At 37.1% G+C, this 27,118-nt stretch overlaps 1 protein-coding gene across 11 annotated transcripts in view; it reads left to right on the top strand.

Annotated features, from left to right (window-relative positions):
* The first annotated feature begins 1,964 nt into the window (after positions 1 to 1,964).
* LOC124387640 (collagen alpha-1(XXV) chain) overlaps positions 1,965 to 27,118 on the top strand; it is a 164,410-nt gene continuing 139,256 nt past the window's right edge. For all 11 annotated transcript variants that reach the window (XM_046852099.1, XM_046852096.1, XM_046852103.1 and 8 more), the window contains exons 1-2: positions 1,965 to 2,593; positions 2,725 to 2,794. In XM_046852099.1, the coding sequence (XP_046708055.1) occupies positions 2,288 to 2,593; positions 2,725 to 2,794 (376 nt within the window). In that variant the 5' untranslated portion in view covers positions 1,965 to 2,287. The remainder of the gene's footprint in view (positions 2,594 to 2,724; positions 2,795 to 27,118) is intronic.

Raw genomic sequence — 27,118 nt, 5'->3', positions numbered from 1 at the left:
TGTGTAATATCAGTGATGTGCTTTACCAATACACACTTAATTAATGTTACAATTGTAGTTACTATTAACTAATGTATTATATAGATGTTGCAGTGGGTTTGACATTTCCATGGTCATGGACTTAGTCTTGATCTTACTTACTGTCTTTATGTTTAATGTTCTCCTATGTTTGTGTGGGTGATTCCTTCTGGTTCTCTGGTTTCCTCCCTTTGTCATACAATAGATGCAGCTAGGTGGATTAGCCTATGTGTGAATGAGTGTGAATGAGTGTATAAATGTATATGAGTACATGGTGCCCTGCAATGGACAGGTGACTCATCCAGGATCAATTCCTTCACCATAACTAACTACAGGCATTGAATCAGAGAGCCTGACCAAGAAAAAGCAGTTAGTTAAGAGAAATTAATATATGAGATATTATGCAGACCTAAAAATTATACATGTGTTCGGAAATGTTGCTTGGAACTACACCTCTGCTTAAAAAAAACAAACAGCAAACCACTCTGCTTTTTATACATCAATCTCTCATTTTGAAGACCCATTCACTTTTTCTGTTGTATGTATTGATGTATTTTCTGTTTGCATGAGTGCATATGGCAAACCGCTGTCTTGGGACATGTGTGGTTCAACACAATAAAAAACACCATTATTTTTCAAATACTGAAAAAAAGAATCCCTAATATAATTAGCAAACTGTTGTGAGGTGAGATCACATCTACTGGTGTCAAATCACTGTTTAGTCAAATACAAAAAAAAAAAAAAAAAAAGCTTAATTCAGACTGTGACTGTGACCATGGATCTAGGGTAAATGTGATACTGTTACACAATACACTATTATCAGAGGTATTGCCAATGCTTGTATCAATACCTGGCCAATCACATGATTCACAAAAAAAGTTAGAAAGTAAGATGTACACAACTGTAAAGAGCTTAAATTCAAAAATATTATTTAGTTAGTCAGATTGCTAATTGCATGGGACTTTAAAGCACTGTACAGTAAACACTAAACAAAAACATTGTCTATAGGCCTTTATAATAAGGCACTACTGTTTTACTGCCATATGGTGTCTATCAACTTGATATCAAACCTCAAAAACACTGTGTATTCAGTGTGTACCTCTGAAATGCCCTCACCCATCCTTTCCTTTTTTTCTTTTAAATCATTGAGTTTCTGTGGTGAAACTCAAACTGAGTGTGGGACCAATATAGAGGTCAGTCCAGGCCACATGTCTGGCAGCAGGAAGGCAGTGAATGCATGTCAGGCATCTCCGCATGGGTTCCAACCACGAGCTTCTCCTTCAAGCCCGATGTCTAAGGTTACTGCGGGAAAAAACCTGCGGCAAACACGTTGAACACACATCACGTGATTCAGATTAGCGTTCCAAATACTGGCTATTTATTTCTAGATTATATTCAGTGTGCATAAATTAGAAGCGACATTGTAATAGTTGTAATAGGCTACACGTTTTATTCAAGTAGACCACCTCATTCAATATGGTTTATCATGAAAAGTAGTTATTTACATGTATAAGTTTTGTGCAGTTGTGTGCTGATATACTATGAATGGTTTGTGTGCGCTTAAGAAGCACCATGATTATATCAGCAATCAGTGGTGATCACAGCTTTTGGTTGACTTTTCAGCATTTCAGGGTTTTTTTTATCAGAGGTATGCATGCATCAGCTTTGCAAAACGTAATTGTGTGTGATTGTGTGTGTGTGTGTGTGTGTGTGAGAGAGAGTGCATGCAAATACGCAGTATAAAAGCTTTTGCTATGTTTGAATGCACATAAAAATGATGCACATGCACATGGTAATGCCTATAGGTGGAGAGAGGAGTCAGAATGATGATAATCATGATTATGGTCGCCGAGTGGAATGTGCGCGCGCTGTAATGTAGTTTAGTGTAGAGTAGCGTGAACGGCTCGGGGTGGGGGATATGGAGGGGAGGAGGATGCATTGCGCTCGTGAGCTTTAAAGCTTTGGCCCCGCCGCCTATCCAAATACGGATTCGTACCGTGTAGCCACGCCATCTCATTGATTCTTATTTCTGTCTAGTGCATCAACAAGCTCCTCAGAAGCCTCCACGAATCAGTCGCAGGTTGTCCGGATATCAGGTTGGGTTTGAATGAGCGCGCGCCAGACGGATCCGCGCGCGGACACGGACGTCGCACTCAGTTCAGTTCCGTTCAGTTCAGTTTCGCACGGGACAAATCGAAATTAACAGTTTCAGTTCTCCTCGGTCTCTTGTTTCTGCATGGTGATCATTTGCATAGTATTGCCCGGCTGAATGAGAATTATGAAGGCTTCGGGAGCCACAGATCAGCCCAGGTGCGCTGCGAAAATGGAGAGCGACTCGCGCATCAGCGGAAAGCGGCATTACCTCAGAACCATCACAGGTGCGATCCCGATCCTGTTCTCAGTCGCGTCTGTCGCCTTTTGCATCTTCCTGGAAATTCAAACCAGTGACATGAAGAACAGAATGCTAGATTTAGAAAACAGCGATGGAGAGCGTCTTTTACACCCGTTCGCTCAGGTTTCCATAGATGAGTTTAACTCGATGGTGCAGGAGAGAGTGCACGAGGTCCTGTCACAGGTAAGTCATCCCAAGAAGCTTAGAAATATGCTCTGATGTCTGACTTTCTTTTTGCATATAGCATCTTTTCACCTTTCATCACCAAATGAGAAAACCCGTGCGTAACCGCGTGCTTTGGATTCTGTCCACAGCGCTCCTACGAACATTTTGCACGCGTAAGGACTGCACGTCAAGCCTCCCCTGATTGCAACTGCCCACCAGGTAATGCTCAACTTATTCGGTAACAATATTATTTGTTTTATATCATGAACAACGCAGATTATGACAGATATATTGCGGATATGATTTGCTTCTATGTAATTATCAGAGCGCACGGCTCACTAAAGCGCGCTGCTGATTCAGAAACTTCGAGGCTACTGAGCTGGAAATTGGACCAGTGTGGTTCCAGCAGCACCATTAAATATTCCCGAGGATTTTGTTTTTGGCAAATGAGGCGCGTTAATGTGCCACGTGGGGCGCTGATTGACGTTGAGCTCGGCGGGGTTTCCTCTGCTCAACATCCTCCTCTGCTCAACACGGCTGACTAGCATTCTGATGGCAGGATCCTACTCGATATAATTGCGCAAATAGTGCGTGAAGGACTTGTGTGATCATGGTGTTAGAACCCATGGTGCTTTGAAAGATGCAGACAGGTGGATGCTCTGAAGAGCCGCCTTTACTGTACTTCTATAATTACACTGCTGTACATAAAAGTTTTGTGAGAGGGGGTGGAGGGGGCATGTCATGGCAGAGTCTTATCCTCACAAATCTATGCCCCCTAGTATAACTTCCCCCTAAGTAAAGGATCTGCAGCATTTTGCAGGAGACTCATAATCAATATGGGAGACGTTTTAAATTGCACCTGATCATATAGCAGATTTCCACAGTGCACAGTCCATTCTGTGGGATTCTTGCTGGAAAGCTGGTGTGACCACAGGCAGCCTCTTGGAAAGAAATAGACGTCTGAGTATGAGGGTGAAAGTAGCTGCTCATTTCTACCAGCAGATGGAAACATGTTTTACCTAAAAATAAGATGTAAGGATGAGGAATTTCGAATACAACCGATAAGAGGATGAGACAAGGAGATAAGGAGACATGAGGGTTCCCCTTGATTAAATTGCAGCAAGAACAACAACAACAACAACAACATAAAAGAGATTTTATTTATTTATTTTAGTCTGCCTTGACTAAGATCACAAGTTGGCAATCCAAAGCTGCGCATAGTTAGTAAGGTAAATATATAAAATTCTATGATTCATAGACTGTTATGCGTTCCTTTAATCTATTAGGTGGGAACTAGGTCCTAAAGGCATGAATAAATGTCATAAACATAAAAAAAAATATGATTTTGGCAGCCTGTGTTTTAAATTTCCATACATATTCTGTTCTTTCTTACTTTTTTGTCTGCCAGGTGTCTGTTTAATGCAAAAACTAATAATTTCGTGCCAAACGAAGTGTGCCAGCATCAAACTTATTTTCCCAGCACCCTGCCAATAGAATTTCGAGGGGAGATAAATTTTAAAGGCCTTGCTGGTGCAGCTCTTTATATTGTTCACGCATACACACATCCGGCCCATGAACTTTAATTCCCTCATACTGAGTAGTGGTTGATTCACTAACATAGAACAATACCAGTGTGAAACACAAGCTGTGTGTATCATTCAACTCTTTTTTTAACCGAAGCTGATTGAGCAAAAATTGTTCAAGTGAAGAAAAAAGGAGTGAGACCATAAGAAGGAACATGATGTGAGGGGTTTTATTGTGGGTGAAGTGTGTATGTGTACATGTGTATTTGTGTATTTGAGAGTGGGTATGAGGGATGAGGGAACACTTAATACTTTGTGCTCCCTTTACTGGACAAACTGAAGAATTTGCTCCAACAAGCTTTATTATTTCAACACTGTGCTTGTCTTGGTCACTGATTAATGGAAGCTTAACATGAATAATGTCCACAATTGTTTAAGGATTTAAGCTTCTCTCTGGTTTTCTGTATTTATCTCCTCACTCTTGATCTTCATTTTAAATAGATCCCTGTTGTTTAATGGGATCTTTAATAAAAAAAAATGGAGCCAGCCAGGAGGAGAGTTATTCTAATGCAACACCACCTTTCTACTTTTTCCTCACCATCTTTATCTCCACACCGCATGTCTCTCTCTCTTTCTCTCTCTCTCTCTCTCTCTCTCTCTCTCTCTCTCTCTCTCTCTCTCTCTCTCTCTCTCTCTCTCTCTCTCTCTCTCTCTCTCTCTCTCTCTCTCTCTCTCTCTCAGTAATGCTTCAAAAACCCTTGGCAGATCAGATGAGCTGGGGACATACTATAGTGGAATTTCCAACTGTTTATGTGGTTTTTCCTGAAAGTGGGTGTTGGTTTTGATAGACAGGAATGTCTACTGGCAACTTAAGATTTCTCATATTTCTCAGATTTTTGTATTGTCTTAATGTTAGACGACCTTTTCCTAAATTGCCATCTTTTCTCATAGCTCATTGCTTCCTTTTATAAATAGTCATCTGCAATGGTGAAACACAAAGTAGTCACGAAGTAGCCAAAAGATGGTTTATTTTTCTGGTGCAAGGGAAGCAGAAGTAACCACTGACACACAAGCCATCAAGAGGAGGATTAATCATTTTCAATATGAATGATGTGTATTGCATAGATCGATAAATAAAATTCCTTTCTCAAACTACGACCTTGTCAGTCTAGCTGTTGCATTCTTTAGCCTGTTCCAAACAATTAGGCACATAATTAATAAGAAGCATGTGTGCTTGAGCTTGGTGTGTGTTTTCTCCCAGTGAGGGGGTTGAGGAATTACCGCCTGCCAGGTAAAGCAATATAGACATTCAGCTAGAGACACGAGCCAGCTGCTACTGGTTATGATGCCAGCCAGCAGCTGTAGAGCACAAAAAGAAGGCTGTATATGCATACAAACATTTGAGTTCGAAAGGAAAAGAGATGGAGAGAGTGCTATGGATTTCTATGTTGTATGCAGTGAAAATGCTTCAGGTGTTATTAAGGCAACATCTGAACTAATGACTAATGAATCAGTGAACATATTTTAGGTATTAAGCATGTTTTGTAATTTCAACAAAATGTAGACAACAATTCTATTTACCACAAATATTGCTGACACAATGCAGTTTATCAGTATTATGAATGTGACAAATCCAGTTTTGTGTTACTATGTTAGAGCAAAGAGTAAACCTGCACAAAAAAATGTGTCCTGAATATAAAAGAAATGTGACTCATGAAATGTATTGTTAATTGTTTGCCGTGTACTATAGGGTAGTGAGGAAGATGGATGGAACATTTATGTGGGATGTATGTGCATTAAACCGTAAAGAACCTATAACAGATTGTAGAGATCTTGTAAAACAATGCAATATGGCTAGTTTCAACAAGTTGTTGTTTGATATATGATAGATTAATTATTTAACTAATTAACTGTAACTTAAGCAAAGTACTTTTAATTCCCTTTGTATGATAGGCATGGATGTAAGTTTGTATAAATATACTGTACTTTGTCAATATTGCTTTGCTCTTTAGGAGAGCATGATCTGTTCCTTCAAGAGTGAAATAAAAAGAAATGAAGGAATATTACGACAAAACAAACTTCTTTATGAGGAATCAGCCAGAGGATTGAAGTATATAGAAAAAGAGATCAAGTGAATGAAAGAGATAAAGCTTGAGAAAATAATCCCATTCAAATCAAAAAGGCTGTTTGTCGCTGTTGTTTGACTCTTGGCTGCATTCCCTGGATAGTAGACAGGAATCTGAGGGTAGGAGGGAGAGATCTCACCCTCGCCTCTTACCACAGACGATGCTTCCAGGCACATGCGGCAGTTCATAGAGCCACAACACATGTGGCTGCACCCCAATTCACTGGAAGAATGGCTCCTCAGTTTTAAATGTCATTGTGCTGCTGAAAGGTTGCTGTTTGAATTTGCATTCAAAATATTGCATGTTTGTCAGGTTCTTCTCTTATATCATCTGCTTGGTTAACAGATAACTTCAGTAGTAGCAGCCAAGCCTCTGAACTTGCAACTACAGCAGCAAAAAAAAAATTTTAATAAAATTGAATTGTGACATTGTGAATTGTTTTGTCAGATTGCTCATCTGAATGTTAAAGTGTACAGATGGAAAGGGAGGATGGAGATCAACTCATAAATGTCATCCTCACTCCCTAGTTTGGCTGAAAAGGTTAAGCAAGCATCTGGAAAGCTAGCTGAAGTTATAATTGTCAGAATATGACACATAAAATTGTGTCACATTAGCTTTGTCTGTCTGTGTGGCCCCACATCCATGACTCAGTTGCTTCTTCAAACCACATAACCATGACCACTATGTGTTGTATGAAAAAAGACCACTCTGTTTTTAAGCAGACATAAAACTATATTTCATCCTAGCCCATAGCACTTTCACTCCAAAAGGAATGGCTGATTCCCATATAAGGTCATTCTATCTCAGTTTGTCCATGTCCAGAAGGTAAGTGCTATGTTCTGGGTCTGTAAAAAAGGAAGACCCCCTAACCTCCCAGGGCACATCTGTGGGACACTCTGAATACTGACCTATTATATTCTTCTTACTTGTGATACAGAGGCCCCGACCTCTGAAATAAGGAGCTTAAAAGATTTAAAGGGCCCTACTGTCTATGTGGTCCTATTTTTGACTCTGAGCCAGGATATTCAATGTAAGGGAATTACCCTTTTTGAACTAACAACACCCTGCTCAAATGTTAGAAATGTGTACTGTTCATTTGGGCCCAATTGGCTACCTTCTTGGTTTGTTTTTCCATATGTATTAAGGTTCATCCATTTTAGTGCACAGCCAGAATCCTGAACAGTTTTATTATTTTTCTTCGCCAACATTGGTGTTTATGAGTCTAAGAATGAGTAAAAATCAACTTTGCTGGAATATAGCCTTTTAGGAGCATAATATTTAACAGAGATTAACCTTAGTGGTGATTTTGAGCTTAAAACAAGCAAACTGAATTATTTGATGACCAAATGCTTATTTGCATATAACACAGTTTATTTTATATGTGCCCAGTAACATCAATAAATCATAAATCACAATTAAGATTCCCACCCCAGTGGAGTAAGTTGGATTTATGCATTTTATATGTTTTAGATTTAAAGTTTCAAACTTGCTACGCTCTAAGCTCAGGGACATTGCTCTAAAATATTACATATTTCTGAAGGTCAAAGACATGCGAAGATGAGATAAATTTTATTGTACTAGGATGTTATTATTTTTTTTTATTTCAGTCAAACTTTTATAAAGATATCATCTGGCAACATTATCAAAATGGCAAGACTGATTAAGTTTAGATTGTGTTTTAAATGACTAAATAATACATTCTCCTGCCACTGTCCTACATTGTTTACATTATCCACTCCAAAAAGGCTGACTTTGCCACTGATTGGTAACCCAAGATTTATACAGTATATAGTGTTGACACTGTAATGTCCAGAAGAATCCATTACTCAGAAGTGTGTGTGCGTTCACACATGGAGACTGCTTCACTGTTCAGCATATTATAGTTACTAATGCTTTAAGGACACTCCAGTCAGCAAATATGCAATTTTATATCCACCAGGCAGGATCATTACTTGCATCAGCCATATTGGAGTGCTACGGGGACGCTCAAGGCCAAAAGAAACGGAAAATCTCACACTGAATGCATGTGTAGCCTAAAGCACTAGATATAGATCGAAGCACCATCTTTTTATTACTGACATTTAAACCAGTATTAGTAATTCTTTAGGTTAAGCTCCTTTATGTTTATATGCTTATTTATGAAATACAAGTACTTTTGAAATATGATTTCTACATTTAGGATAGACATTTGCTTTTAATAATGGTTAGATATTAATATTACTGCAGCTTTTGTAAGGCAAACATTTATTTCCGCTAGATTTTCTTAAAGAAGCAATAGATACTTTGTGCTTTGGCTCTTAATATATTTGAAAATTAATTATTCCATTAAGTTTCGAAGGTCGACATAGTACATGGCATGGTTCACCTGCTACCACCCCCTCCTTTCTTCCTAGATACGAAACATTGGGCTCCAAGTCAGCCCTGATGTAACTCTCTCAGATGCATTTTTGCGAGTCTGGGTCAGGTATGAAAACACGTATCCTGCTGGGATGACATCCATCAAGAAAGACAGCTGGTGTTGGTTTTGGTTCAGTTCAGTTTGGTTTGTGTTTTGAGCAGTTGTGGCCAGAGTGTGCGCTCACATAAGACATTTCAAACAGATGATACATACTAAATCGAAGTCTAGCCACAGCTTAGGATTCTCCCTCAGCTTTCTCAACTATCAGACTCAACTCGCTAAATCGACGAATATGGACGAATATTTTGACAGAAAATGGCACCTTACCAAAGCTCCACTACCTTCAATCCAGTGCAATGAACTAATCATTCAAACAAGTGAGTCTCTTTGTGGCTTTAAAAAGAATACTATCCAGAGTATAGGACATATAAACATCTCTGCAAGGTAGACTTCAAAGCATTCTGAACATTTGTTTAGCACATATCCTATGAAGGACTGATTGGTTACACTTTTACTAAATGCATTGTTTAGAAGGTTATACTTTTATAGTTCTATGTTTCCAGATTAGCATGTACATATTTCTCCTTTCTGTCCAGAATACATAGCACCCAGCAAAATATCAAGATCCCTAACTTCTTTTCAGGTGGTTTTCATGAATGGCATGGTGCGGCTACAAAAACATTGTCTTAATGCCATTTTTCCTCACTGTGCTTATTTGTGGGATTTCTGTGGTTACCACTATTATTGTGACACACTGCAGATGTGTAGGATGTTGGACTTCTAAAACTACTGCTAAATACAACATTCTAATTCTCTGTGACCATGTGTCTAATGCTTAAATATGCACACAAAGACATAGACATGCAGCATGTTCAAGACACACACTCCCACTGAACACACACCCTTGGAGTATTTCAGGTTCATTTGATACTGCTGACCAGTGAACTGTGGGAACTGTGGTGTGATATACTCCAGTGCATTCACAACAGGGATCAGTTTCATAGTTTGCTACGGAAAGAGCTTCCTTTAATAGCCTTAAGCTTCATTCATAAATATAGGTTTGACGGAGTAGTGGTGCTAGTCATGAATGTCGTTCCTAATGTGCTGAATCTATTTCCTAAAACAATTTGATTAATGGTTTAATGTAAGACTAGGAATTATTTTTTCTTCTTCTTCTTTTCTTTTGGCTGCTTCCATTAGGGGTCGCCACAGCAGATCATCCGTCTTCATACTACCGTCCTCTACATCTGCCTCTTTCAAAATAACCATCTGAATGTCTTCCCTCACCACAGCCATAAACCTCCTCCTTGGTCTTCCTCTTTTCCTCCTGCCTGGTGGCTCCATCCTCAGCATTCTTCTATCGATATACCCCATGTCCCTCCTGTGCACATGTCCAAACCATCTCAATCTCGCCTCCATCACCTTGTCTCCAAAACGTCCTACATGCGCTGTCCCTCTAATAAACTTGTTTCTAATCCTGTCCATCCTCGTCACTACCAATGAAAATCTCAGCATCTTCAGCTCTGCTACCTTCAGCTCCAACTCCTGTCTTTTACTCAATGCCAATGTTTTTAAACCATACAACATCGCAGGTTTCACCACAATCCTATAAACTTTCCCTTTCACTCTTGCAGATACTCTTCTATCACAAATCACTCCTGCAATTCTTTTCCACCCACTCCACCCTGCCTGCACTTTGTCCTTCACTTTCTTTAAGACCATTATTTCTCCATTACTTTGCACTATAGACCCCAGGATGCAGAATTATACATAAACATTTTGCTTCACTAAAAAAGTAGTAAAGCAGTGCTGGTAGATTTGTCTTCAGCCGAAATGCCTAATTATAGGTAACTAGGTAACTACTGGTACCTTCTGTAAAAAGTTTACAGAAATCTCTATTGAGCCTTTTTAATTACAAGGTCAATTCACACAAATTATAAGTAGCAAATAAAGACATTTTAAAAATGCACACATACAAATATATTACACAAGAAGACAAAATAGAAAAAGAGATGGATAACGAGAGATGTCCGAAAACATGGCACTAGAGTGGAAAAACAGAAAGAAAAGAACTCATAATCAGAAAGAAGACCTTAAGAGTTGACACTTTATTACTTTATGTGATTACAATATATATATATATATATATATATATATATATATATATATATATATATATATATATTTATTTGTTTATTTATTTTAATCTTTCGAATTCAGAAAGCCTTAATATCCCAATTAGACAATGTTAAGATGAAAAGTGTAGCTTTAGCAGTCTTGGGACCTCTGGTTGTGTAAGAGCCCATCCTTTATCTAATGCGTTTAAACGAAAACAGCTTCTTTAATTTTAGCTTCATTAAATGCTTCCTAGGTCGGGTTGAAATGTATAGATTACAGTATAATTGGTTTGAGAGTCTAATTTCTCATGGGTCATGAAGCTAATATGGAACTGACTGCTAACTTACTAATTTACTTATTATCTATTTTACTAATCTAAATCTCTAGATGCTGTGCATGTTCTTTAATTGAAAGCAATTAGACCTAATAGTGTGTCCTTTAAGATGCCCTTTACCTTGGTAACAAAGCACTGAGCAATCACTGGACCTTTCAGCTTCGTCTAGTAACACTGCTTTGCACTACATTCCTTATCTCAGAAACATTAGAAAGGGTTAGAAAGAGCTGCTCTGAAAGCCTCTTTGAATAAATATATCCCACATGTTAAACTCCAAATGATACTCTATTATACTCAGACTTATTAGTAAGGATCATTTTATACAGTATTTATATTGTGAGGTGGGATTTTTGAGGCGTCTTAAGTATTATCTGCTAATGAGTTTAACTGTGATATCAGCACAATATTTACTTATTTCATGATTAAATATTTAAGAAAATATTAAACTTAGCACTATTCACTAGTAAGATTATTTGTTTTAAGTTTTGAAAGCATCATAATCTCAAACAATGTCAAACTAAAGAATATGTTTTCTTGGATGCCAGTGACATATTTTAGAAATTTGGCCTTTGGTTTATTCTACATTTGTCACTTTAGAGATCCTTTCAAGTGAATCATACATTAAGGGTACATTCAACATTATCAAATTCTATACTCTAATCAAACATTACATCAGTCTGGATGTAAATCAGGAGTTTCAGTAAAATCATATTTTCTGGGCCAAACAATTGTTACAGTGTATACCTGGCCATTCATGTGCATTATTATGACTCCTCAGTTCATAAACAGCATACAATGTTAACATTACAACTAATTAATGATAGTTAATAATAAGTTTTAAGGTGCTTAGATAGATAAATCACAGCCTTTAATATTAAAAAGAATTGCCAATTTGACTACACTAAATTGTGACTGAGTGTGAATGTGGGTATGTGTAGTAGACTGTGATACACTTATGTCACATCTGGGGTGAATTACTGCCTCAAGCCCAGTCTTACAGGGATAGTCTCCAGATCCACTGTTACCTTGACTAGGATAAAGCAATTACAGAAGGTGAATACTATTTTTCAGTATTTACACCAGATATTTGTCATTTATTTGGATTTTATTTCCAATGACATGGTGCAAAACTTGCTAACATTTTTTGGAACATTTTAGAAAAAACTTGTGACTATTAGAAACTTGCTTAACTGACTTTAACAACAATCAACACTTTTTCACAGACAAGGAAAATAGTTTCTATTTTATGACTTTCATATCTATTTTAAACTCAAAGCTTTACAAGACCTAGTGGTCAGGCTGCAGGTACTGTAGATGGACAATAAACACAGTCTGGACATGGAGCTTCTACAGACAGCTGATGCCTGGAGTAATTATTATGATGAAAACATTGTACTCTCTGGCTCATGCAGCTGGAACATTCCTAGTCTGTATAACAGAGATATACAGTGAGCAAAAAGACCAAAACTGAAGAAAAATTGGGAAAAGAGGAATAATTTTGAATGCATTTGTCCTGCTCACAAAACATTGTAATGCAGGTAAAATGTTCCATTCTGGATTTCTCCTTGACCAGCACCTTATTGCCAAAGTAAACAAGAAGGAAACTAAGAAAATACTTTGCTCATTCTCACAGTTACCACTAATGTCCCAACAGAGTCTCAGTCAAAGTGGCCAATTTGCAGCACACTGCATAGTTATTACCATTTGAACTTATAAGAAGAGTTATTTGACCAGGTCTTCTCTACTTCTACAAGGAAAAAAAAAGAAAAATACAGTGCATACCGAGAGAAATATTACACCACATTCAATCCTTCGCCAGAGCTGATTAGAACACATAATTTTGAGTTTTTCATTTAAAGTAATTCCATCTGTCATGCTAAGTAAGAGAAGAAAAACACACACACACACACACACACACACACACACACACACACACACACACACACACACACACACACACAGAAAATGCAGCACACTGCTGACCAATTCCTGAGGTTGCTGGCTTGGAATTCAGGGGTGTCCCATGAGGTAAGTTTGCCAGTAATAAAAAAAAAAAAAAAAAAAAAAAAAGCACAGTAATGGATTTTTTTTTAAGTCTGTAAATCCAGTAGCCCAGTCATTACAACACCATGACATGGGCAAAATACTCTGCTGTCCTCTCCTTGATCTTGAAACAGGGGGCACACTCTGCCCCTTTCCCAAATCAACCCTGTTTATTTGCTGCGTGCTAAAGAATTTCCCATGTGCACACAAACCACTCAAGTCTGGCACAGCTTAATTGTTCACTTGACTCGTTCCATTGTGCTGCTGTCTGGGTTGTGACTGCCAACTTTTTTCTTTCCCATTTATGTCAAATATCCGCGTTGGTGCTAGTTTTATATAGAATGTACAAAAAAAAAAAGATCAATATGAAAGAATGTTTAATTAAATTAAACAATCAACACAAATGTGTGTGTATAAGAAGTTGACTATTATTTTTATTTGGTTATTTTTTAACCAAAACCTAATTCTGTTTCTTTATTGTTTCACACCCATGGATTTAATTGGAAGGTGATTTACTTGTCCTCTAGATGAGGTAGGAATAAAACATTATGTCCTGGAGGGCATACCCTAGCACAAACAATTAGTGAAAACATTTAACAAACATGGCTGCACAGTGGAGATATGGATCCTCCTGAGGAGAGGAGGTCAGTAAATTGCCCTATAAGCCTGATTTTTTTTTTGGCTTTGAAATGGCAAAAGTCGAAGTGAAATGAATGAAATAAAGACCAGTGCTGCATCAGCTGAGGACATCTGAAAGGACTTTAGGGTTTGTTGCATTGCCTCCAGCAGTAAATGACTCATACCTCAGAGAAGGCCCACACTAAATAGATCATCTTAGCTCATTTCCAATCCACTGTGTGCCTACGGTGTGGAGGGCTTTGATGATATGAAAGAGACCAGCGAAGTGACACAATTGAAAGGCATAAAAGAAACGACAGATAATAATTCAAAAGTCCTCGGATGATAAATAGTGTGGCCTCAGTAGGATGGCTCAGACAAAATCCTACCAGAATCCCTCCTTAACATTTTGCAAAAGCGCGTGACGCTTTCTCGCAACATTATCACAGCCATTCGAATTTGTTATGATGACGGCCTGACTGGAGTCTTATCTACAATATTTACCCTGGCTCCTCAGAAAGGGCTGATCCAGTGACTGCTATGTATTAAATTCAGAGAATAAGGGGAATTGGAGTGGATGAAGGATAAAAATGAGGGGTTATACATGCAGCATACTGGCTGTTGGAATCTGTCCAGTGTATACCAAAGAGGGAGTTACATCAAGAAGAATTCACTGAAACAGCAGACTAACTACAAAGGTGAAACATGAACTGTGTCAAAGCTAATTATGGACTTCAGAACACACAAAACCTGAGACTTTAGTGATAAGTAACCCACACTAGTCTCAACAATCTCAAGAATCAATCTTTTTGGGCGCTGCATTGAATTTCCTAACCAGTGGGTCAAGTGGGACACTCATTTTCAGGTTAAAATATACCGATCATCTAAGCATATACCACAATCTAGATTTTGTTATTGGTACTTAATTTAGTTTGAAATCCATTGCATGATGGCAGATTTGACACATTCTTTGACAGGAGTTGTTATTTCATTTATTGCAGGAAAGGTTATGTTAAATATAAATAAGGTCACATTTAAAATACTTCAGTGTACATAGCAGGTGTGAGCATGAAGTTTGGAGGCACTTTTTCTCCATAGCCTTCTGGAGATTATCAGCATTAGCCGTGGGATGTCAAATCACAGCCTGTCATGTTTATATCATGCCACACTTGTGCATATAGCAGCTGCTTTTCACCTCCCAAATTAAAGAATATCTGGGTGCCCATGCACATTGTGGCTTGAGCGCTGTCTCTAGGGCAATATGGAAAAACACTTAGGGTTTTCTGCTTTTTATTTGATTTCATGAGCGTGTCTCTGCCAGAGAAAGCCACTTTCATGTGGGAATGTGGAGTAGCTCATGCCTGCCCCTCAAAAACTGCCCTCTCACGACAGTAGGACATGCATGGATGCCTGGTCTGTGTCAGGAAAGTAGTGTTGTCTGTGTGGATCATTTTCTTAATATGACTTGGAAAGGACTATAAAAGGAATTGAGCAAAAGTACAATTAGTGTGGCAGGCAGATTGTATGCATTTTGTTCCTTTAGTAGGTGGGGAGAAATAAAGATGCATTTAATGCCAAAAACATCTGGCAGTAGTGGTAATGGCATGACTTATGTCCAGAATGGTTATTCTCTGATGTGAAATGAACTTTTAAATGAGTTGGAAATTAGATTAGTTTAAAATGAACAGGAATGTCTAACTGCACAGTCAGAACACTGTAACAATGAGCATTCAAACAATTAGTTTTTTTCCCTTTAAATTATGAAAGCGTTTGCTAATGAATTCATCATTCTGCTTGTTCATTTCAGCACACTATGCATTTACATTTATATTTAGTGGCAATTTAGCTAACAAGATGTTTTTGGTAGGTGGGATGAAACCTGGGAACCTCAGAGAAATCCATGAGGGCACAGGAAGAACTTGTGAAACTCCACATTGTTTAGGACTAAACCAGGGACCCTGCTGCTTTGAGGCAGTAATGGCCAAGGAAGCACATTATAATACAATTATATCAATGCAAAATAATGGACCACTGTGGATTTAAGCAAACTGTCGTTTATGCATGGCAGTCATTCTAGGCCCCCACCACAATCTACCCTGACACCCTTGGCCACCTGGCAATTCCCACCCACTAGCAAGCATATCCCTATAATACAGTAACGCTGGCCTTTCTTTTTCCCGCTTTCTTCGCCATTTATAAACTCTACTTTTCCACTTTTATGCACACTATGTAGTCTTTAACTGGCACAGGCAGACTTCTCTCAGGGTTTAATAAAGCAATCTGAAACTTGATCAGATTTAAAAACAATGTTGATAGTTCATCTGGATTCGAAACGTTTTTCAAATATCCATACTGCATAAACAATAGCAAAAGTTTTGTGTGTCACACAATATTTCTTTTCTATCATATTTAAACTAATTCCTGGTGCAAAATTAGTTTGTTTGCAGTTATATTCTGTCTTTTTATGTTTATAAAGTTCGTAATGTTGTACTGTTGTAATGACATTTTAACAGTGAATGCATTTGATAGTCTTTTTGGGCAGACGAGGTGGCAGAACTGCAGGAAAATGTTTGAGAATGAGGCTGTTCATACTCATATTTGAAAGTTTGCATCAGGATCTCACTGCTGAACCCATGTCCTGCTGATGCACTGTCAGATTTAGTTGCTGCAGTTTTAGCTGTCAAAGTTTGGAATCAGTATCATTTTAAAGTATAAAAACACATACTGGTGTGAATAAAACCAAAAAACAGCTCATAATTGAAGGTTTCACAATATTGTGGTTATTGTGACAGCCCAAAGAAACATGTAATCGAACATGTGCATATAATTAAAATGCTATAGGGACAGGAATGAAGTGAAATTACCATATTCTTCATCCATTTATTTATTTATTCATTGAAAACTGTTTTCTATTTAGTCTATTTCCTATGAAACTAGCATTATAAAAATCTATTTGCTGTTTAAATTTGTTATCAAGACTAAACAAATCTCAATATTGCAATCACCAATCAAGAAAATGCCTGCTCATAATATGGTATTGAATTACCAGAATGCTCATGCCTACAAATCCAAGACAGAATAAAATGAGACAATTTAAATTGTCAATTTATTAAATTGTCTTGTGAGCATAATAATTTTTGACATACAGAGTACCAAATACAATTCGTAATTCGTACCAAATCCAATACGTAAAATAACATGCTGCTTACTGATGCATGCTGGGTATTGTCTGATGCTGAGGATAAATCCAATTTCAAAATATTTCTTAGGGTCTAAGAGACATGTGGCATCTATAAAACTTCTGTCAGCCAGTTATAGCTGGCATAATTTAATGTGAAACAGCACGAAACAGTTGTTCACAGTATTTTTATTGAAATATCATATAACATTATATGAAGTTCTATGAAAATTACAAAGTTCCATGTTTTTTTTTGGTGGCCCATAGAGAGCTTGAATTTAAATTCAACACTAAGGCCTTTACACTAACACTAACTCTTGCCATAATAAGTTTATTCTCAGACCTCTTTCACTGGCTTGAGATTGCAGTCTGTTTTTCCTAAATGCACATAATCCCTGAGCTGTGTAATTCCACTGGGATAGTAACCTGAGGTGTGTGCACATGTGGCTCTGCTTTCTGTTTGGTCCAGTGAGGCCTGTGTGTCCTGCTTGGGGATTTTGTGAATGGAGCCTGTAGTGGGCTGGAGGTGAGAAATTGAATCCCTTGGGATTGCTGAGCGTCTGCTCGCACATGTGAGTGCCTGCTCTGGAGGAATTATAGGAGCTGAGAGGCCTTAATGCCTGGCCAGCTGTTAGTGTTCACGTTGTGCCACCAAAACAGGAACCAGATGACAGGCTTGAGGGAAAAGTGATAAAATGCTATTTTGCATCCTGACTTCTGTGTGTCTTACACTGATGCTAATCTCATATGCGCGATGGTGTAAGGATAAATTCCAATATAAACTCAAGCGAAACACAATGAATTTTAAATTAAACTTAAAGGAGTTCATTCAGAATGGATTACAAGTAATGCATAATGGAGATCTTTACCCACAGGTCTTATCCTCTGCACCTGGAAAATATCTTTTTTTAAGATCTCACAGACTTTGTGTTCACTCAGTGGCTCAGTATAAAGTGTATTCATGGCATGTGTGCCATGTGCTGTGTGTGATTTTGGCAATGCCTGACAGGCTTAGAGTTTTTTTTTTTCTGTTACCTTCTCCCATTAAATTGTCTCAGATAATCATAAGGGTTTAAATGGAATTCATCAAGTGATTCATGTGCCATTTTGAGTCTTATCTATAAGAACTATGCTTCTTAGGTTTTGAATGATTTTTTTTTACATTTTTAATAATATAAGCAGCAATTATAGTGCCTTGAAAGATAATTATTCAGTCAAGTATTTTGTATAATTTATTAGAAATATTCTGCTCTTCTTTATAAGAGCAAAATCCTTCTATGAGTGATATTTTCCTGACATTATAATGATTCTTGTACTGTATTAAGAGTGACATGATGATATTCTTGACACTACAAAAAGCAATTAACGTTTAAAGTTACTGTAATATTGAATGTACAAACAAATCTGTACAGAAAGACCATGTGCTAATCCTCTCACATTCTTTGCCTTAGTGCAGATTCTACACTGATAGTCACCACCTGTGTCAAGGTCATGTCAGAGTAGTATATTTGGCTGCCACACTAATAGCAGACTGTCTGTCAAAAGCCATTTATAAAACAATTCATCACTTATCACTTCTGCAAGGCAGATGGTTGCTTTAGAGAAACTGGTTTAGCATCAACAGGGACATTTTGTGACCACTGTAAGGGTCAGAGTCAGACATCAGACACCATCACTTCCTGCAAGGACCTCGTGCTGGAGGAATAAGGTTTCAGCTAAAAACACTGCAGTCAAAGACTGAATTACGGATGGCCCGGAAACATAAATACATTTATTAATACCTACAGATGTTTATGAATATTAAACCTTTTCACCTTTCACACTCTTTTCAGCAGCTTAAATTCAGTGTTTGCCATTGCATGTACACGTGCTGAATATAGAGTACACACTTTTGAAGAACCTTCGAAGTTAAAGTAATTATGATTCAAAGTAAATCTCTGGCACCCTTAACGGACTGGCAGTAAGTATTGAAACTTCTAGTTTATAATCCTCAGCTGCAACCTCTGGAACACACAAAGCATTTGGACAGTTCAAAGCCACATGTATAGAAAAAGACAACAAGGACATCTGGACCTTGTCTTGCCTTCACAAAGGGTAAAAAACCACAGGATACGACGGAAATGCAGAAAATACAACACAGCACAAAGGGCCTCTTCAGAAAACTCTTTAGATTTAAAAGGAACAAAGCAGCCAATAACAGCTTGCTATGAGCGTTTATATCAACGAGACATTTGTGCCGATGACTGTTTAAGGAAATGAAGTGCAATTTAGCCTATTGCCCAAACCCAAACTTGTGGATCTACCCTCTTGATGCGCATTTTCTTTTTACATGTGCAGTGTGAGTCTGGCCTTGAATACATGAAGTAAATCGGGTGGAACCAGGCTAATGTGCTGTGCCTTGGAGCTACACTGGCTTCCTGGCCTCCCAAAAATCTTTTTTCTATTTGTTTTTCAGATGTCCACAAGAATGGTTACCTTCAGGCCAAAACACACTTGTTTATAGGGGGTTGCTAGATGCTTCTGATGGACCAATTGTTCTGGAAAAAGTTTGAGGAGAGCTTGTGGCTGAACATTTTCATCATAGCTGGTATCAGTAACCTTTAGGGAGAAACAAATCAGTGTTTCTAATCAATAGATCTTTTGTTGCTACAATGCCACAACTCCCTTGTATATTACGAGTGATATATGCTGCAGATTTAATGGACGTATTTTAGGGCTTGTTTAAGAAGGGATAATAGTAGGATCTCAGTGACATGTAATTGGTCCTTACTAATGGACAAAATAATAAAGCAACACATATATGACCTTAGCAGTCTCATATTTCCACTAGTGATAATCTGGGGAGAGGTATTTATTTTAGCAGGATTTATGTGGTACACATACCCCTATATTTTTTTTTAACACAACAGAACATGTGCAAAGGTTTGTGTGTCAAGTACTTTATGAAGTTATTGATACTTAACTTAAACTCTAATGACAATAAAAAATCACAATAATTTAAGCATTGATCATATTTCTACACAATACATCTTTTAATTTGATTTGCATGTACAGTATATGTGGAGAGTTTTGTGTTCAACACTGATTTTGATTAATTATTGTAATTGTATAATTTGAGCCTGTGTGAGGAGACTGACACCCAATGAAATTTAGCAGATCATAAGACCAGCTGTTAGGATCTGAAGATGAGGATGCCACACTAATGCCAGCCCTTTCCCCTTCTCTAGTGGTCATATATATCCCATGATCCCTACTTTTTAAAAATATGTATGCATTGCCTTGTACTGTATTTCAAGGCATTGCATAGCTTGACAGCTGAACATCTCGGCTGAACCGCAGACCTAAATTGTGTGTTAAGTGTAGGCATACTGTAGGTGTTAAACATAAATTGTGGAGCTGTGGTCCACAAAAGGGTCTAAATTCATTTCCAGTTCATTAACAAACAAAACAAACAAACAGAAGAAAACCCAGAAAAAAGACTATGAATGCTCATTTAAACAACATGTTTAATTATCCATATTGGAGACCAAAACATATTAAGAAACATTACTTTCTGAGAAATAATATCACTGTTTGCCTTTGGAGATGCCCATTATGTAATTGTAGAAAATACAGAATGATAAGATAAGTGCCAAATATAGTTTCCATTTCATTTCCGGCATTTCTTTAATGCAATAAACATGCTGTGCACACAAACAGCAGCCAAATCCAAATTTTGTTTCATGTCAAATGGAGAACACGGTCCACTTGTCAACAAATTTGTCTTACTGAGAAGCTTGAAATATAAGGCCAGGCACAGGACAGGAAGTTTGTTGCTGAATAAGCAGGAATCAGCAATGTAATACCAATATATTTATATATTGCTTTTATCTTGATGACATGTGAAAACATCTGCTGGTCTACTAATTATCTGACCCTTACTCTATGTATATACACATACACACACAATATATCTATCTTTATTACAACATTTGTAGTTCTCAGTTATCCATGCAAAGAGTAGTTAAGTAAAATCCCCTTTGATCTCTTAGTTATCATGTCGCTTGCTTGTAGGTAATTACCATAAAAGTGAAAGCATTCTTCACATTATTTAATTGAAAACTTATGCGTAACCCCTTTTATCATCATGCAGCCAATTATTTAACTTAATAACTTACACCCAATATAAAATAACACTGACATACTAAAGTACCTGGCTTACTTTTTAGGATAGTTAAAGCTCCCAAAGTTTATAACCATTAAATAGCAATACATGGTTTAGACAGCTCTTTACAATACTTTGTAATTAACCATATGTGTGTTAGTTTTACTTGCAAAAACACTGCTTATATGTAGTGGAGTAGCAGACAAACCCTCCCTGATGTTTGATGACAGGTTACGGCCCTACCAGGTAAACACTAGCAAGCAAAATCTGACAAGCTTGTGCTGATTCCAAGGCCCATGTGATGTTTTGCTTGGACAGGCATGTTGTAGCTACAGGCATAAGCAAGGTTGATGTGTAGAAAGCAACCTCTGTCTGACTCTGCTGAGCTCTGGCTAATTCCAGTGAGATACTATTTTAAACCTTACCTCATACTTTATCTTCGTGCCAAAATCGTAATCCCAATTCCACATGAGAAAGGACATGCGGCATGGGAGGAGTGTCTGTACACAGTTGTTGCATTAATAAAGATCTTCAGTCAATGCTGGAAAGCATTACTCAGTTACAAGTTGTGTTCCATTCTGCTTTCTTAGCATCCATCTGCTTCAAACTGTTATTGAATTAAAAAAGAAAACCTTTGCAATCCTACTGTTTTAGCTCTTCCAAATCATTATACAATATTGTTTTTTTAATAACTATACTATCTAAGTAGCTTTCCGACTGGTACATATATCTAATTTCTCATAAAATCAAACCTGTCTACCTTTACCAAATTTAAACTAGCTTCTAGCATTTTAATAGGTGGCTAATTATGCACTAGAATTACTGAAATAACAATATTTTATACAACCAGGAGTTTTAGGGCTTACTTTAGCTGCATTACTCTTATATATTTGCATTGTTTTTTTTTTTTTTAGGAATAAAAAAAATTGTGCATGTAGTGCAACTAACTTTAAAAGCAGTTGACTTCACTGCATTGCATTTCACTGTGAGATTCTGTTTCAGATACTCGATACCAACCAAAGTACGTCAGTGCAATTGCTGAATTATGACATGGTGCTACCCTAAAAATGGCAGGAATTTCATTGATAAATGTTTGCTCTACTTCTCGCTGAAAGTAATTCTAAGAAATGTTAACTTTTTTTGAAGGTCAATGCAGTAGGAATGAAAAAAATTATGAACCATTCAGAAATTTTCTATAAATGGCGATAGCTTTTGGAAAAAGGTGATTAAAATCACAACCTTTCAGATTAATACTACAACATGGCTAAGTGCAGAGTATTCAAATGTGATTGAATATTATTCACGATAAAGGAATACCCTACTCATAGTGTGATAAATGATTATCCCCCCCCCAAAAAAATCCTGTTATAATGTCAGTTATGATACTGAGAGAAATCGCAAATGCAGATTCAGAATTTAGACTGTGAGAGCATTCGGCAATTTCATTTGTCTAATGTTATGGGGCTCAGTTTTTTTGGCTTGAAGCTTGTGAAACCGTGAAAAACCGAAAAAATCCATTAATAAGCCGCTTCAAAGCGTGAGAAAAGAGTAGCGGCTTATAGTCTGGAAATTACGGTACATGTACTTCATTGTAAAGATCAATACTTTAGACACAATGTGCTAGACCCAAGCTGAGCTCTCTGTTGTACCACTAAAGCAAAAAAATAAAAATAAAATAAATGTAGTTACTTGAGAATCCATGAGTCAAATATTTGCAAAATGAAACATTTTTTAAAAACATTTTTACTGTTTTCAAAACTATGAAATTTAACAGCTAATATATTGCATGTCTAACATGTCTATATATTTGTGTATCCTATTGTGTATTTCATGTGTAGGAAATCCCCCCCATGATATGTTTCAATAGCTCCCAAGTAAAAGCTGGAAAATCCCTACTAGAATATTCATAACATACATGTATAAAAGACCAGTAAGCAGGCAATTATACTTCAGAGAAATATTAGGCAATAAAAGGATCTCTATTCCAACAAGAGTGACACTGGCCCACTCTTTTCACATTTCACCTTCAAAACTTCATACACTAAGAACTGGCTCTTCTGTCTTCTGATCAGTGGACTTTTTCATTTGGACAGAGCAACACAAAAGGCGGCTGAATTGAAATATAGCCTTAGATCTACTTTCTAAACTGATGGACAAATAAAAATAAATATAAGTAAAAAAGAAAAAAAAGTATATTTCATGTTAGCTGCCTTTTTTGCTATGTTGCTATGTAAAGAAAAAATACTAACATATTTGGTAGTAATGGTATTAGACTGGAAAAGAAATTAGCTGATTTAACAATAGAAACCTTTTTGTTAAAGTTTTGATTTTAAAGGATTACAGAAAATGTTAAGATCCATCAGCAAATTAGACAGAAAATGACAGTTTGCAAATTGGGAATTGAATCAGATCAGATTGAGCTGCTTTGAGCTATATAATAAAAGCAACTTCACAGAACAAGCTTACTGTAGAGATGATGAGTGCACATTTTAGCAAAAAAAGACTTCTTATAAACATAGGTCTACATTTTTTCTTTTTTAAGAAAGATCTCAAATTTGTATATGTGAATGAACATTATACAGTACATTTATTAAACAGTGCATCTTGAATATGAAGCTACTGTATAATGCTACTGCAGTAATATAATTTCATTTTTTTTACATTCAAATAATAAAACATAATTAAAGTAATACTTATTTGTCTTCAAGTTTTCACAAATATAATATTTTTAATACCTTCACCGATATGAAAAAAATTAAATAGCTGTAGACTCAGATAATAATTGCATTTGCATTTTTTTCCTTTGTAGTATCAGGTCTGCACACATTTGCACCCTGCAAAAGCCTTTAATACATCACAGAGGGCGATTCTTATTTAAGGTTTATTTTCTGGGCATAGCTCACTGAAATTGTAAGGTTTTGCTCTGGAGTTGTGGGCTGCACTGCGGATGAAGAGGTCAAACATTCTGGGTATAGTTCTCGGCAATGCTGATAGCGGGGTTAGAGTTACCCCAGCTGCCCACCCAGATTTTTTGGCAAGAATCCTTGTCCAAGGTTGAGATCACAGCCAAAGGTGTTACGCCCATGATAAATAATATATCCAGATGCAGTGAGAGAAGTGATATGTGTCAGGACTAATTAGTGGCAGATGGTGTCTCAAGGTCATCACAAACTACATTCTTCTTTGGAGATTAACGTGAGATCGAAACAGCAAACAGAGCACATTCCCCAATATTGCTGAATTTTTGTGACTAGCGCACAACTTAACGAAGCAGACACACACTGTATGCACCTGTTTTTGATTTACATTTGGCAGACGCCCTTATCCAGAGCAACTTACAACTGAGCAGGGGAGTGTTTGAGGGCTTTTTGCTCAAGGGCCCAGCAGTGGTAGCGGGATTTGAACCTGTGATCTTCTGAGCCAAAGCCCAATGCCTTAACCACTGAGCTACCACCTCTCCGATCAGTGGCAGATGATAGAAGAATAGAAGTTATATATATATATATTTCTGTATACAGAAATTGCATTTAATGTATACAGTATAGTATAGTATAGTATAGTATAGTATAGTATAGTATAGTATAGTATAGTATAGTATAGTCACCAATTCAACATTCACCTATAACCCCATAGCTTAATATCCAAGAAAAGGCAAGTGAATTAAAAATACTAAAAATAATTAGTAAATGTATTAAGTGAATTGATATAAATCAAGCCCTAATATTATCAGATGTATTATTAGATTAACAATAAATTTAAATGAAATATTTATGTTTAGTAATAGTGAGCTTTATCAAGACCAGAAGCACAAGCTGTACATGCATTATATATTTGCTCTAATCTTTTATTTACATATCATTTAAAAACTGTGCTTCATTACTTCTTTTGTCCTACCCTAATGTGTATTCATCGCACTATTTAATTATAGGCATTCATCAAACATCATATTATAGACATCAGAATCTTGGACAAAAGCTTCATGATGGTTTTGCTGTTGTGCATTGCTGAGCTTGTATGTTTTGTATCATAGCAACTGAATGGAGGCAGACTCTTGGATAGCTGTTGGAACTGCCCCACATTCAATGAATGGGCAATATTATCAGCATCCATAAGATCTCTTTGTGCATTTGACAGCTCCTTGTCATTTTCGTGGGAGTTTGGATTTGTGAAGATGCAGCAGGAGGGCTCTGTAAAAGACTGCTATTGCCAACACCCGTCACTTTAATGCCAGGCCAAATCAAAGGGCATCAGTGCAGCATGATAAATCAGACACTGGTATTTTTTTTAAGCAAAAACTGACTGATTCATTCTGATTTTGTAACCCTCTGGTGATTTTAAGGATAGAAATGTTGGAGTTGTTCCTCATTTCCTTAATGAGACTTTGCAGCTGTCACCGACTGCATGAAAGATAAATACATAGTTTGTAATAATTTAAAAGTCTGCAACGTATTTATTTACCTGTCAGGATCTATTAGTGTGCCAGGTTACACATTCTTTTTACACTCATAACTATATTATTTAAATGTATTTGCTTAATAACTGAATTTATTTATTGAATAATTGCGCTCAAAACACAGATAACAAAATAATATATTATGGGCTAAAGAAGATGTTGAATAGCAACTTGGGATTATTATTATTATTAGGAGGCAGCTTTTTTGTGATGTACTATCACTCAATCAATCATCAATGTATTTGGGGCAATACATCTCACATTTAGTTACCAATTCAGTGTGCCTGAATGCCAGTGCTCTAACCATAAATATGAAAAGTGTGAACTTTGAAGTTTAGCATAATGTTCAAACTGAACGTTTAAATTATTTGTATACCCTACATTGAGAACAGTGCATGAACTAAGCATCTAATGCTACCTGTTTATTAATCTCTCTTAGTCCCTATAGGAATACAGACCACTTGAATTCCTGTCAGCAACACAGCCACCACCAGCTATAGACATAGTACTAGACTCATTCTGACATCGCTGAGCTGTCTGTTGGCGGCGGCTGCTTGATCCATGGCACTTGTGGCGCCTTGTGTCAAGTGTACAGGGAGAGGTGGAGGGTGTGGGGTGATGGCTGAGGTGCTAAAGCAGCTGTCGGGGACAATCTGTATGCATTTCAATAGCGTGTCTTACGAATACAGTCATCCTCTAACATAATGTTAAATCTTATTATTTAACAAAAGAAAATTAGGTTCCAAATACTGCAGAGTCTTGTGTTGTACTGGTTTTGTAGAATTTTATGGGGAATAATATATAAAATGATAAGAAAACATGGAATGAAAATAGACAGTTTATAATTGCTGATTTCAGGGATGCTAAATGCTATAAGAGCGATTGTTTCCTAGACCAGAACAGAAAACAGCGTGTAACAAAAGCGTGCCAGGAATGCTTGGCCTTGGTACATCCTTCCCCTGTGGTGTCTAATCAAAGAGGATATTGAAACGGCAACTTCAATTTGAAAGGAATTTATCTTCATCAATGTGAAGAGGGTTTAGCAGGCCTACAGAATGCAGCACATTCATGGCTGATAAACCGCTCTAATGACATGGCCATTATGTTGCTTGTTATTGGGTCTGCCCATAGTGTCACATAAAGCCAGATATGTGCCATAATGAATAAAGGTGACACGGGAGATAACGGTTGTGGAAATTAGCATGCCATTTTAAACCTTTCTCTGAGATCCCCTGAGACTAAAATGCATCCAAGAAGAAAAATATGCTCCAAAGGCCACACCATTTTCAGCCAAATGAAGCATGTGCTTGGTTGACCCATTGGACCAGAAGACATTTTAAAACAAAAAGACCTATCAATGATCATATTCCCCAATCATATATTTTTCTGCAGCAAAAGTCCATGCACCTCTCTATCAATCTACCTGTACCAGAGAAGCAGCATTTTGTTACTTTTTTAAACACAAACAAAGGCTGTCATAAGTGCCTAGTTAGAAATAGTACCCTTTCTCTACTTGGAATAACAGCTATAAGGTTACAATAAGCACACTAGTCATACTGTCAGATCTAATATGCATGTAACAGATCCATAGTGGATAACAGTGTGTAT

This window comes from Silurus meridionalis, chromosome 6, assembly GCF_014805685.1.
Source record: "Silurus meridionalis isolate SWU-2019-XX chromosome 6, ASM1480568v1, whole genome shotgun sequence".
NCBI classification, from domain to species: domain Eukaryota; kingdom Metazoa; phylum Chordata; class Actinopteri; order Siluriformes; family Siluridae; genus Silurus; species Silurus meridionalis.
This window is presented reverse-complemented; position numbering and strand designations above follow the sequence as displayed.